We start from the raw sequence: 13,622 nt of genomic DNA, 5'->3' as shown, positions 1-13,622 counted from the left end.
AACAAAGCTGTGAGATAGGCCCAATTATGCTTACTTTACAGGGGAGAAAATAGACCCGGAGGGACTGACTCTCTCTTAAGGCCATCCCTGACACCCACCCAGAGGGACATCTGCAACTCTCTAGTTTAGCCCTTGCTCCTCTTTATTTTCTTTCTAAATATTTATTTTTGTTATGTTCATTATGTTCCACTCTAGAATGTTAAGTGCATGAAGGCAGAGATTTGTCTTTTTTTGGTTCACTCTTGTGCCTCCAGAACAGTGCCTGACACCTGGTAGGCCCTCAAGGTTTTACTGAAGTAATGAATAAATGTTTCCATGTCTCTCTCATCCCCGCATCTGAGTTCCTGGACCGAGGAGCCAGCCTTTAATCCACCTGTGTGGCCCCCAGTGAAATGCTCATTTGATGTTTGTTGATACAATCAGGTAAGGAAAAATAGAACCTAAGCTAAACCAACAGTTGGTGGAGTACAAAATGCCAGATATTTTAAAATATGTTTATTTTTTATTATATACTTCCCATGGAACATGTCAAGAAAGAAAATTTCAAAATGCAACCCCTGGACTCAATAAATATCTTTAATAATCACACCCAATCGATATCCAGAAATGTATAGACACTAAGTCAACTAACAAATAAAAAAAGTAAAATAACTCTGTAAACTACAAAGCTCGGTTAGGAACATGCATGATTGGGTACATATCACTTTGCTACCGTAAGTGTTTTTAAATGCAATTTACATTTGTTTCAATCACATATACATCCACTGCAGAAGTTAAATTAGACAGCTGATGCTAAAAATGTGAAACTATGATCTTTGATATCTTAAAAGAAAATTCAGTTTAATACAAAGAAATTAAAGAAGTAAATTTCAGGATACTTGATCACAAGCTTTAAAGGTCTGCTGTACTACTTTGGTGTATACAAAGGTTCAAGTAAGGCTAAGAAAGAAGAGTGTTTCCTTTTCCCACTGAAGACATGATCCAAGAAGTGGGTGAAACAGGCATTCTACAGAAAAGAGCCAGTCATTAGGATGTTACAAATAAAGGACTCCTTAGATTAGCAACTAATCAAGTTTAAAAAGCCTTTGCCAATGTTACAAAAACATATTTAGAGCAATATTTATGAACATAAGCATAATAGTTTTTTCCTGCTTTCTATAAACAATCATCTTTGAAATGCTAAGTGGGTTCCAATTTGTGGTTCTCTGGTGTGAAAAGCAAGAAGTTGCAGGTCTTCACAGGGTGATCTACTGATTCACTTTCTCAAAGTATTCTTTGGAAGCGGTCGGATTTGGCTTGATCTGAAAATACAAAAACATTTTGGTGGGTAACTGTGACTTTATAATACTAGTCTCAAAAGTAAATTAAAAGTTCCCAATTTTAACCTAAGAGATTGTTAATTTTATTTCTTTTTTAAGATTGGTCCGTTTTCTTTTAAGACACATGGATGAAAGTTACATTAACATTTTCCCAAAGCATCCCAATAGCCTGCTTGGTCCCTGGTCCCCAAACCCTCTACCCCTGTCCCTCAGCAGCTTCACCCGTTTGCCCACCATCTACACCCTTGCTCCAGGGGTGGGTAGTGGGAGGGGACTTCAAGGAGATTCCAAGCCAGCACCCCTTGAGGCAGTGAGGACCTGGGACCCTCAAGCCCACTGTTTCTGGAAAAGCAACCTACTGTAGGAGAATCTGGTGTCCAGTTTGCCGGGCAGACTTCTCCATGGGTCTCCACAAACTGGAATGCCTTCACCAAGCGGAGGGTCTCTTCCACGCTTCGGCCCACTGGGAGATCATTGACACTCAAATGCTTGATGACTCCATTGGGGTCAATTATGAAGAGACCTCTGCATCAGAATTTATTCTCATTAGTACCTCAACAGTAGCAGAACTAGGAAGTCTAACTTCTACCCTTTTATGTCTTTAACACTCCTTAATACAGTGTTAAACTCAAGGCGGACTGAACCAGTCCACCAAATTCACACTTGTGCTCTGAATTCCATACCAGTATCTGAAAGTTACTGAACGAGAGAGATCGAAGACCTCTTTACTTATTAGTGGCAAGCATTCTTTGGGTGGTTGTATCCAATCCTGGCAAGAAATCACAGGCAAATGGGAAGGGACAGAGCTGTATTTTATCTGCATTTGATAAATACTCATTAAATGAACAAATAATTGGGTAAATGGGGGCAAATCCCATGGAAAAATCTTTGCAGAAAGAATTTACTGGCCTTAAAGTCGAGGCAAAGCAGAAATCAAAAGGAAAAAGGAAGCCCATCACTTTTCATCACTTAGAAGGAATGTACTGAGATGACACACCTGACCAGTGGTCTGTGTGTATCTTTTGTACTTGTGTTGGTGGTACTGTGATGTAAGCAGATATGTGTAACCCAGAGGAAGACAGTTCCTCTTAAAAGGGACTTAATGTGGGCATTTCAACGGTTAATCACTCAGGGAAAAGGCAAGCTGGAGAAAACTCGCAAGGTAAAAAGGTGCTTCTATGGGAACTCTGTACTTTCTGCATGATTTTTCTATAAACCTACAACTTCTCTAATAAAAAAAAAAATGGGGGGGGGGGCAGGGGGGAATAAAAGGTGCTTTTGCCTCCTGGGCCTAGCACTTGGGGACTTGACTAGTCCTGGTACCCCTGTGGGGTGGCGCCAAGTTGGAATCTACCGCCTAAAAGCAGACACAGGGCTAGGATGGGGCAGGGCCTGGTAACTGCAGAGAGAAAGCCTTATCTTACAAGCCAGACTCAGCTTCTCTCCTTTGTCAATCCTGATATTGAGGCCACCATGGAAGTAGCTGCGAAATTATCGAGACCCCACTGGGAAGGAGATCCCAAAGGGAAACTAGCCAGCACTCTTTATTTCTCCCTCTTTGTCAACTTTTTTATTAGAGAAAGATGGTAATTTCCTTGGAGTTAAATAGGCTCAAGCTACAAGCACTCAAATTCCAGGTCTAACCCAAGAGGAACAGGCCAGAGGTCATCTCCTGGAGTGGACAGGCAAGCTGGGCTCAAGCCAGCCCCCAGCAAACTGTGAGGCAGATCAGGTCAGGGCCCTCTTCTTCCTGGAGGTAAATTTCCCCCAACTCCTCCTTCACGCCTGCTCTCTGGGACCATCAAGATGCCAGCTGTAAGGCCTAAGTGCCCACCCCTTCCAGGAAGGTGGCATCTGAATACAAAACTGAAAGACTTCACAGGATAATGAATAAATGTTACAGCATAGAATGAGGGCAGAAATGACAATCTGGGATAGGGATTATCACAATAGCTACCACGCACCATGCTAAGAACTTTAGATGACTCACCTTATTTACTCCTCACAACCAACCTGTGAGGTGTATTCTCATTTATGGTTAAATAAACCTCATTAGTTATGGGAAGACTTGGACTCAGAGACTAAATAACTTGCCACATGTCACAAAATTAAGTATTTGAGTTAAAAAACAAAGCAAAAAACCACTCAGGTCTGTTTGATTCCAGAGCTTGTACAAGACCTTAACTATTCTGGATACTGCCTTCTACCCTGCTGGTTGCCTCTTCCCCAAATAGTCTGATGGTTTTCCTGCCAGGAATGCAGCCCCCCATGAAGTACATGGAAGTGGCTCCTGGATGGCTAGGGAGAAGCAGCACTGCAACCATCAAGACACTGACATGTTTCTCCAGAAAGAGGCCCGGGGTGGTGGAGGGGGCACACGCGTCTCAGCCATTTCAGAGAGACGCCAACCCAGGCGGGAGGCATTTCATCAGTGCTTATTCACAGATTAATATTACGGATTTTTCACTTTTAAATGCTTTACCAAGGTCTGTATAAATCCCCTAAGAACGAGGATGATGCTGAACATTACAAACAATTTTAAGGTCATAAGGAACAGGATCTTACCTTAGTGCAAGCCCAGCACCTTCTAAGAGCACACCATAGTCTCGGGATATTTGTTTAGTTAAATCTGACAAGAGTGCGATGTTCATGTGGCCCAATCCGCCGTTCTAATAGAAATGCAAACATGACGGGGTGTTACACTAAGCAGTTTCACAACATTCTCAAGCATGTAACATAAATTAACTCATCTCATCCCCATAGTCACCCTGCAGCAAATATTACACCACTGCCATTTTACAGACGAGCAGAATGAGGCACATAAAGGTGATGTAACTTGCTCCAGGTCCTACGTAGAAAGGGGCAGAGGCAGCTAACTACAGACTGTTCTTTATTTAATTTTAAAGCATTCTTTTTGTTCAAAACTAATTTCTGGAGCCTAAAAATGGAAGAGGGACAAAATAACACTTTGAATAATTTGATACTGATAGTTGTTGGGGACTGAGTCATGCGCCCCACAGGAGACATGTCCAAGTCCTAACCCCCAGTCTTGTGCGTGTGACCCCATTTGTAAACAGGACCTTTGAAGATCCTTTTTAGATAAGGACATATTGAATCAGGGTGGAACACTTAATCCACGACTAGAGTCATTACATGCAAAGGAAATTTGGGTGCAGTCACTTGAAATCAGAGGAGCAGACAAAAGGAGAGGTCGCCATGTGACAGAGGACTGCCGGGACACCACAGACTGCCCACACCATGGTGTTGGCCTTCTATCCTCCAAAACCATGGAAGCCAACCCATCGGGTGGTATTTGTCAGAGCAGTCTTGGCAAACTAAGGCAACAGTTCAGCAATACAGGCTAGAAATAACCGATTACCCCAAGCACGTTTTTAGGCAAGAATACTGATCTTGCAAAACAGTGAAATCAGAGAACCCAGCCAACATCCCACAATCCCTGCAGGGTACAGGAATCTCCAGAGTACAGGTAACAGGGAAGGCAACAGACCACAGCTGTTTTCCTCACCCCCCTTGCCTGCTTTCCATCCTGTCTGTACCTTAAAAAATACAAGTGTGGTGGGGAATAAAAATATATGCAGCATTTTCCTGATCTCAAGAGAGATACAGAGTTTTCACAGATTTCCCAGTAGGGAAGGTACAAATAGCTCGTTACAGACTTGTCACACTTTACCAATGTCTAGGATGGTCTTTTATGGGCTCTTTTCAGTGTTTAAGATCCTAAGTACAAATGCAGGATGAATGACATTATACCTTCCTTGGTGTATTTATCCAGGCAAGATGGCTAAAGTGGGAATCCACCGAAACAGCGACAACTTCACAGTTCACATCATGAAATTCATTGGCTTTGTCACTAAAAGCAACAATTTCTGTAGGACACACAAAAGTGCTAGGAAAAAAGGGCAGACACTGTCATTAGAGAATATAACTTAAAATTTGAGCAATAAGTATCCCAAAGACTTGTTCAATTCACTTAAGGGTGAAAAAGGCGAAATGGTTAACCATGTTCGTTGGACTCCCTGTCCCAAAGATACTCTAGTTTTACTCTAATTGAAAGCTACTAACTCCTATCAGCTTTTTATTTAAGGAATCTTATTTAAAAGAAAAAACAAACAGAATAAAGAAAAAATTTGTATTTAAATAAATTTAGCTTTAGAAAAAAAACTCATTCTGTTATCCTTTTCTCATTTTTTCTTAGGCCACTGAAAACTTCTTCACAGATTGGCTTAAAGGAACTACTGCTCCCGAGTACATAAGATACAACCAGATTAAAATCCATCATTGACAGGAATGCTGCTCCACCTGCTAAGCTCATCAGCTGTAAATTAGCTAGGGATGCAAGCTGTAATCAAGGCCATCAGTGATAACGGGCCAGAAAGTAGCCTTCCCTTGGCAGGAAGAATAAGCAGAGATAGGCAATTTCAGCTCTGCAGCAGGGCTCTTTGCTTGCTCTCAGAATGACACTGAAGCACCAGAGAAATTGCACTTACAAATCCAAAGGATAGAAGAAAAGTACCAAATATTTCCCTTTAAAGTCATCAAGGCTTAGTTCTTTGAACTCTCCGTTGACAACAGCTGTACTCTTAAAATAGGGCGCGTGCTGGGTGACAGCAGGAACGTAGTTTGAGGAACCTGAAAAAAAATACATATGTATCCATCATTTGCTGATTCAAGCACCTATGTGACTTTATTTAAACCACTCACAATCATTAATTAGCAGTTTAAATCAGTTAAAAGGTTCATTTCAACTGCACATCTTAGGTAATTTTTTTCCCTTCCATTGTTCTAAACTGTACACAAATTCAAGCCAAAGTGTTATGGAAACTAAAAAAAGCAAGATAGAACATAGTAGGATGGAATTAAGAAAGACGTGTACAGGTTGAATAGTGTCCTCTCAAAAAGTTATGTCCACCCGGAACTTCAGAATGTGACCTCATTTGGAATTAGGGTCTTCACAGATGTAGTTAAGATGAGGTCATCCTGGGATTAGGGTGGACCCTGAATCCAATAAGACTGGTGTCCTTGTAAGAAGAGAGGCATTTGGATAGAGACACAAGAGGAAAGAGGGAGGGAGAGATTGTAGTTATGCAGCCACAAGCCAAGGAACGCCTGGGGTTCCCAAAAGCTGGAAGAGGCAATGAAGGATTCTCCCTTAGAGGTTTTGAGGGAGCAGGGCCCTGCTGAGACCTTCGAATTTCTAGCCCCCAGAAGCGTAAAGAACCGTAAGAGTATTTCCACTGTTTAAAGTCACTCCAATTGTGGTACTTTGTCACGGCAGCTCTAGGAGACTAATACAACATGAGACTGGAGATGGATTCTGCATAGATGGTTTGGATTTGCTAAGTCTAAAAGGGACAGAGCAAATAGCACAGAGGAAACGGCATGACAGGAAGAAGTCCAGACGGGGAGTGTGCGGCACACAGCTTGTGGCACAGTTTGATTAGAACAAGAGAGTACATGTGTGGAGGGAACAAGCCGCAGGAGGCGAAGCAAGCAAGAATGGTTGAAGGCCCAGCTGTAAGGTCCTTAAGTATCAGGCTGATGAGTTTTCGTAGATGGAGAGAACAGGGAGCCACTGGAGGTTTTTAGGTAGAAGACACAAGATGGGACAGCTGCTTTTAGGAAGGTAAGTCAGACACAAGAGGGACAGGGGAGGGCTAGACTGATGTCATAAGGCGATTTCAGTTATCGATGTGACAGGTATTGAAGGCAGGGGTGTGGCAGAGAGAGGTGAGTGAAAAGAATGGACGCAAGAGATGTGTCAAAACTGGAGAGGTCTTGCATGTACTTGGGAAGGGGGATAAAGGAAATCAAGTGTCCCCAGACCTGGGCTTTGGTGTGTTGGGGACACTTGATTTTGGGGGGCTGCCATGAACAGAAACAGGGGGAGCTGTGGGGGCAGGGGGTTTGGGACAAGTGGTGAGAGAAATGTTAAACCTGTGGAACCAATCACTACTAGAACTCTTTTAAAACTCAGGGGTAGTAAAATTGTGAAATTTCTACTTACAACATTTCATCACTAACAGAGATTTTGCTAAAATACATTCCCCAAACCATGATATGTTAAATATATGCTTTTTCAAAGGCAGGACAAATGTAAAGGAGGCATTTTCAAATACTACTCATTATCCAAGGCTGATCCCAGCAGAGGCCACATCCTGGAGAATGAGGTGTCAATCTCAAGAAACAGCTATGCGTCACTCAGAGAAAGGTGGATTCCATTAGACTGGTCTGGTTCCTAAGTGGCCAACTGAAGCCTGCAAAGGCTCGATTCTGGATGCCTTTAGAGGGGCTGCCTTTTCAAGTTCCCCACAAGCTGCCCAATTACCTTACATTCCTTCACACATGTCAGGTCTGGAAAGCATGACAGAACATTAAAAACTGGAAACCAACAAGGAAATGTGATGGAATGATTCTCAATTCTGACTAGCATATTAGAATCACCCAGGGAACTTTGAAAAAATACAAATGTCCTGGGCTCATCCCCAAATACTAATTTAATCTGTCTGAAGTGAGACTGGGACACACATACAGATTAAACAGCTCCCCAGGTGAGTCTAATGTAGAGCCAGGTTCAGAGCCCCTGGTCCAGAGATGGAGGTTTATGTCTCCTTTATCTCGGTCGAAGCAAAGCATAACAACACGTACTGGTGCTGAAGGCAAATTTTGCTTGTCCATAACCAGACCACACTACGTTTGCCAAGCACTTTCTTCCAGAAACAGCAGGTCTAAGGGTGGCAGGGGCTGAAACGCCCCAAGGAACAGCGCTCACATGTCGGGTAATCTGGAAAGAGAAACACTTTACATTAGGAAATACTTTGGGAACGGTGGCTGAGGGCAGTCCCCATTGTAAGGACATTGGGCCCATAGTGGCCCCAGCTGTCCTTATCCCTGTAAACCAAATACCAAACCCCAAACTCTGCAAGCACAGATCGAATCTCCATATTCTTAACAATCCCTTCTGTTTCCTTCTCCTTCAAGACTGCAAGACAGAAGGGAATTGTAAGAACATAAAGACTCAAAAACCAAAAACTCCATGCTCTTAAAAACAACAGGAAGGGTTAAAAAAACAAACAAAAAAAAACACAAAAAAAACAGAGGGACTTGGCCAGGCTTTGTGTGTTTAAGCCCTTCAACACTATCTGCTGAGCCTGTTCTACTGTCTCAAGGTTTTCCTCAGATACGGCAATGCCCGCCAGCCCCACGGACAAGCAAACAAGTAGAGCAAAGTTCAGCCTTTGACGAATGTTGGACAGGGCTCAAGGGAAATGTTTGCTCAACTTTTAACATCTAACATGATTCAGGGAGAAGGAGCCGGCGCTGAATCCCACTGGAGGGGCAGTGGCAAGAGGGAGCTTAAGGCTTTGCCGGCAGAAAAAGCAGGGAAACAGCAGTTGTCCAGACCGGGGGTGGGGTGGGTGTGGCCATAACGGTGCCTTTTGTTACTTGAGCACTTTGCACATGCTTCCAAGTGGATGAAATGGGCATCATTCTCTCCATCTTCAAAGTGAGGAAAGTAAACTGAGGTCCAGAAAGGCGAAGCCACTTGTCCAAGGTCAAAGGGCCAGTTACAGAACCGGAGCTAGAACGCCTGCCCCTGACCAGGTGCTTAGGTGGAGGGGGCGCTGGGGACCCTCGACCCCCAGCGAGGAGGATTCCGGGAAGGGGCCACGCGGAGGGGGTGGTGTAAGGAAAGGGGCCGTTGTGCGCAGGCGCAGGGAGCATTCCCTTGAGGAGGCCTGCTAGGTCCGTTACCTGTTGGTCCCTTCCGAGAAGGACACATGTCCCCCAGGGCGCAGGAGAGTGGTCCTGCGTGGAAAGCACGTTCCCGGAGCCACCGCAGTGTCCCTGTTCCCAGCGGGCAGCCACTTACCGAAGCCCGGAGCAACCTTCCCGCAGCAGCAGCCATCTTCCACGCGCGCGGCGGACAGAGCAGCAGAGGGGGCGGGGGCAGAGAGACAGCGTGGGCGGGGCCAGCTGGGGGGCGGAGCCTGGCAGGGAAGGCGGGCTTTGGGCGGGGCGGGACCCGGAATTACCACCTCTCTCCCCCGGGTTTGGGGACCCTCCCCGTGTGACTGTACATGGTCCCTTCGGCCCCGGTTTTGTGGGTAAAATCCTCGTTATGGCCTCTGAGTAGTTGAATGCTTCCTATTTATCGCTCCAACCTAAAAAGGACTAATTCAGGATAGGAGCTGGTTATTTATTTCTTTATTTGCTACTGACTGTTTTTCGTGTGGGTGAATTACTGTTTCTAACACTAAGGTGAAAGGATCCCCTTCCTGGTTAGGACTTGGGTAGAGCCTTCTGGTTTCTGTATGAAATTAAATTAATTATTAATACAGTTTTAGTCAATAAATAAGCAAGCCAAGTGGATCCAACATATCAAGGCTTAGTTGTGAAAAGCTTTGTGGTGATGTGTTGGCTTCCATTTTGGCTTCTCCTAGATTCTGGAGAATTAGGAGAAACTGAAAATGTGTTTTTAGTCAAATAGTAAAGCTAAGTGCTTGGTGGTGAGCATGGTACTTTGAAGCAGTTGCATCAAGCATAAATAAAAATCTCTTGGTGGCCTTACACTTCGTAAATGTGACAATCTTCAATCTGTAAATCAGTATTTGGCAAACACTGGTCATTCCACTACTAATTTAGTCAGTTTCTCAAATCTGCATATTGCCTGTATATTATTTACTATTGTCTTTCACTTGATTCACTTTTTAAAACTTAAATGAATTTATTTGAAAGGAAATGTTGTATCTTGAACTTAGATGGAAAAACCTTATCACTTGCTGTAATTAGAAGATAATTAAAAATAAACACATTAAAACACAATGTTATTAAGTTCCAACTAGATTCAGTTATCTGCTGAAAGTCTGAGCCCAAAAGTCTGAATTAAGAGAGGTGGTTAGAAACATTCTAGCATCACATAAGACCTTCTTTCTCCTTGATGTAATCCAAAGGATTTAAAGAGAATTGAAAAGAGAACAATTTTCTTACTTTGTGATTTGATGTTATTTGTTTTGCTCTCTGCTCCCCCAGCGATGTATTTCCTAAAATTATCTCAAGGTACCATTAGGTACCACCCTGGGTCCCAGAACTCTGCTTTGAAAGGACTGCCTTAGAAGTGAGGGGCCACATGTTTTGCAAACACTTACCTTCAGCATCTGCCTTGTGTTTATTTGGTGCTCATTTTGGTTTAACGGAAAGGGGCTCATAATAACATTGGAGCCTAAAATCACACTATATCAACAATGGAATATTACTCGGGTGTAAAAAGGGATGAAGTATTGATCTATGTTACAACCTGGGTAAACCTCAAAAGCCTTATGCTAAATGAAAGAAGCTAGATCCAAAAGGTCACATAGGGTAGGATTCCACTTTTATGAAATATCTAGGAAAGGTAAATCCAAAAAGACAGAAAGTAAATTGGTGGTTGCCAAATGCTGGGGGAAAGGGGCTGACTGCTTGATGGATATGAGGTTTTCTTTTGGGGTGATGAAAATGTTTTGGAACTAGGTAAAGGTAATGGTTGCACAACACTGTGAATGTACTAAATACCACTGAATTATACTTTTTTACCATGGTTAGTTTTATGTTATATGAATTGTACCTCAAAAAAAAAAAAGAAAGAAAGAAAGATATAGGAATCATACTCTGAAAGTTATCATCCTTCTGGATATATGTTATATTTCACAATAAGGAAATAACTGAAACAATGGTACTGTAACCCAGAACATTCTTTGAAATTTGCTCTCTACCTGCTTCTTAAATTATACTTTGAAAGTTATCACTTTTATGTATATATGTTATATTCCATAATAAAAAATGAAAAAAAAAAAAAAAGAAAGATATAGGAATCCCCCTCACCCACCCACCCACACACACACACACAAAATCATACTGTAGTGTAGCCCAGGGATTTCACAAACAAGAAAGACTAAGACTTTTAGAGATGGAGAGACCTTCCCAAGGCCAACCATCTGGTTGGAAAAAGAGCCCAGAACATTCTCACACCTGAGCAGCCAGGGTTTGTGGCTGACCTGAATTTCAGCCTCAGTGCCATTTCACCAGTCATTCTGTGAGATGACAACATCTGCACTCTCATCTTCTCATCTTTTCCCTCCTGCTGCAGATTTAAAATACTTAGCTGCCATAGCTCAAGTCAGGAAAATATGGGGGGGGGGTAGCTTTCTCTTTCCAAAGCTACATTTTAATGTTCTCTTTAATAAATGGTTTAATTTTCATCTTAAATATCTACTGCCTTTGAAGTATCTTCTTGCTTTTTCCCTCAGTGTAGCTCAAGTAAATTTTAGCTCCATAAATCTCAATCATTCAATAGTCATTCTTCACATAGGCATTTTAGTCATGTTCACAAAGCATTACTGTCTGCCTCCCACCGAGCAGAGGCCCAATTCTGCAGCCCAGTACTGGGTCTTTTGGCCATTGGAGACGAAGACTCACTTCTTATCCCTTCTTGTGGTTAAATAGATTACCTCTAGTCACAAAAGGATTCACTGGCTCAGGTACCATCAGAACCAACAGCTCTTCACGTTCCTGGGGTTCTCCTGGGCTCTGGTAATCCCACTTACCTGAAACAGAATGAGGTGTCCTAGAGTCTCAGGCACAAAGTCCCAGAGGGAATTTCCTAAGAGAGCCTTCCAATGGCCTCTTCAGAGTTCCAAAGTGGGTGGGCTCCAGCTAATCCCAGATTGTAGTCAACGACATCCCCCCAGGAGGGAGCAGTGTCCTGGGTTTTCACATTCCAAGAAAATATAATGTGATGGTCCCCCCAAAAGATAATTTCAAGTCCTAACCCCTGGCACCTGTGAATGTGACTTTATTTAGAAATAGGGTCTTGTAATCAAGTTAAGATGTGGTCATACTGAATTGGGTGGGTCCCAATCCAACCTAACTGGTACCCTTATCAGAAGAGGAGAAGAGAAACAAGCAGGAAAAATGCCATGTGAAGAGCAAGGCAGAGACTGGAGTGATGTGTCTACAAGCCAAGGAAAGCCAAGAGTTGCCTACAACCCCAGAAGCTGGAAGAGGCAAGGAAGGATTCTCCAGTAGAGCCTTCAGAGGGAGCATGACCCTGCCAACACCTTGATTTTGAACTTCTGGCCTCCAGAACTGAAGAAGAATAAATTTCTGTTGTTTTAGGTCACCCAGGGTGTAGTCATTTGTTATGGCAGCCCTGGAAACTAGGGCACATAATAACCACTACTGGTATTTGATATCACCCAAATCAGCAGTTGGTCTTAGTAGGAATGACCATCTCATCTAGGAGTCTTCTTTGATTACTCCCCTATCCGTCTGGGTTGGACCGTCTTCCTGGGAGCCTCCAAAGTGTTGTGCACGTGCCTTTCTCATCCTCATTACACTTGTCATGTAGTGTTGGAATTTTCTATGGCCTCGTCTGGGTCTTAACCACACTGTGAACTTGTTGAGGGTAGAGCTCATGTCTTGCTCATCTCTGTGGTCCCAATGACTAGACTACTGCCTGGCTGATGGCAAGGGCTCAGAAAAAGTTTGTCAAATGAGTGAATAAGCCACGTCTGATATGGTGGCCAAAACATTCCACACTCATTCTGGATAAAAAGATCTTTTTATTCTGCTTTCTCGAGCTGTCACAACAAGGACACAAATTGTTCCCCTAAAGGAAAAAAAAAGCTGAACTGACCTTGTCCTCATTACCAAAAGAATAGAAAATAACTGAAACACTCCCTTTTGAGTTTGGGGAAAAAAAATTTGGACCTAGTCGAGAGAAAGGCAAATGAGAAGATATATGCTACTTTTTATGATGATTAGGAAAATACTGCTCTGGAACCACAAGTTAACATTCTGGTAGCTGGGGCTGCAATTAGAGATGGCAAACGTCACTCTGGGTTTTGCTGAGTTCTTCCTCTTTCCACAGCAAAAAGCACTCGCATTTTCTACTTTTCCCATTGAAGAGGAAACCTGGCTTCGGCTCTCTCCTGGCTTCAGGGAAGTTGAAGCTTCAAAGCTGAGCCAAGTCTCCTGGCAGCGGCCTCTCTTTCTAATCTGCCCCCCTAGCAGCCTCTTGCATGCCTTTATGCTCCTCCAAGTTCACCTCCTCCAAGGCAGGCAGAGGGTGGGCGTCAGTTCAAGCCCCTGTGGATTATTTCACCTTTCAGAATCTGAACATCTCCGTGTGAGAACACACCCTTCCCGGGAGGTATTGTGAAGCCCAGAGAGAGAGTGCGCCTGCCACACAGTAAACTCTCAATTGACATTTGCTTATGTGCAGTGCAGGTCCCTTCTCTGCCCGGC

General features: G+C 43.3%; 1 protein-coding gene across 1 annotated transcript; it reads right to left on the bottom strand.

The window, feature by feature from the left end:
* Positions 1-541: 541 nt before the first annotated feature.
* PRDX3 (peroxiredoxin 3) lies at positions 542-9,332 on the bottom strand. The gene is made up of 7 exons (XM_037804032.1): positions 9,211-9,332; positions 7,986-8,121; positions 5,828-5,969; positions 5,091-5,226; positions 3,885-3,988; positions 1,679-1,844; positions 542-1,301 (listed from the first exon to the last, which is right to left on the bottom strand). The coding sequence occupies exons 1-7, from the start codon at positions 9,244-9,246 to the stop codon at positions 1,248-1,250; spliced, it is 774 nt and encodes a 257-aa protein (XP_037659960.1). The 5' UTR covers positions 9,247-9,332; the 3' UTR covers positions 542-1,247.
* Between the last annotated feature and the right edge of the window lie 4,290 nt (positions 9,333-13,622).

The sequence above is a fragment of the Choloepus didactylus genome, chromosome 15, assembly GCF_015220235.1.
Source record: "Choloepus didactylus isolate mChoDid1 chromosome 15, mChoDid1.pri, whole genome shotgun sequence".
In the NCBI taxonomy this organism is placed as follows: domain Eukaryota; kingdom Metazoa; phylum Chordata; class Mammalia; order Pilosa; family Megalonychidae; genus Choloepus; species Choloepus didactylus.
This window is presented reverse-complemented; position numbering and strand designations above follow the sequence as displayed.

Excerpts from the sequence above, each read along its gene's own strand:
- PRDX3 (XM_037804032.1), bottom strand. The coding sequence starts at position 9,246 with ATGGCTGCTGCTGCGGGAAGGTTGCTCCGGGCTTCG. Across the intron at positions 8,122-9,210 it reads GAAGGTTGCTCCGGGCTTCG|ATTACCCGACATGTGAGCGC; the intron begins GTAAGTGGCTGC and ends TTCTCTTTCCAG. Across the intron at positions 1,302-1,678 it reads GGACACCAGATTCTCCTACA|ATCAAGCCAAATCCGACCGC; the intron begins GTAGGTTGCTTT and ends TTGTATTTTCAG.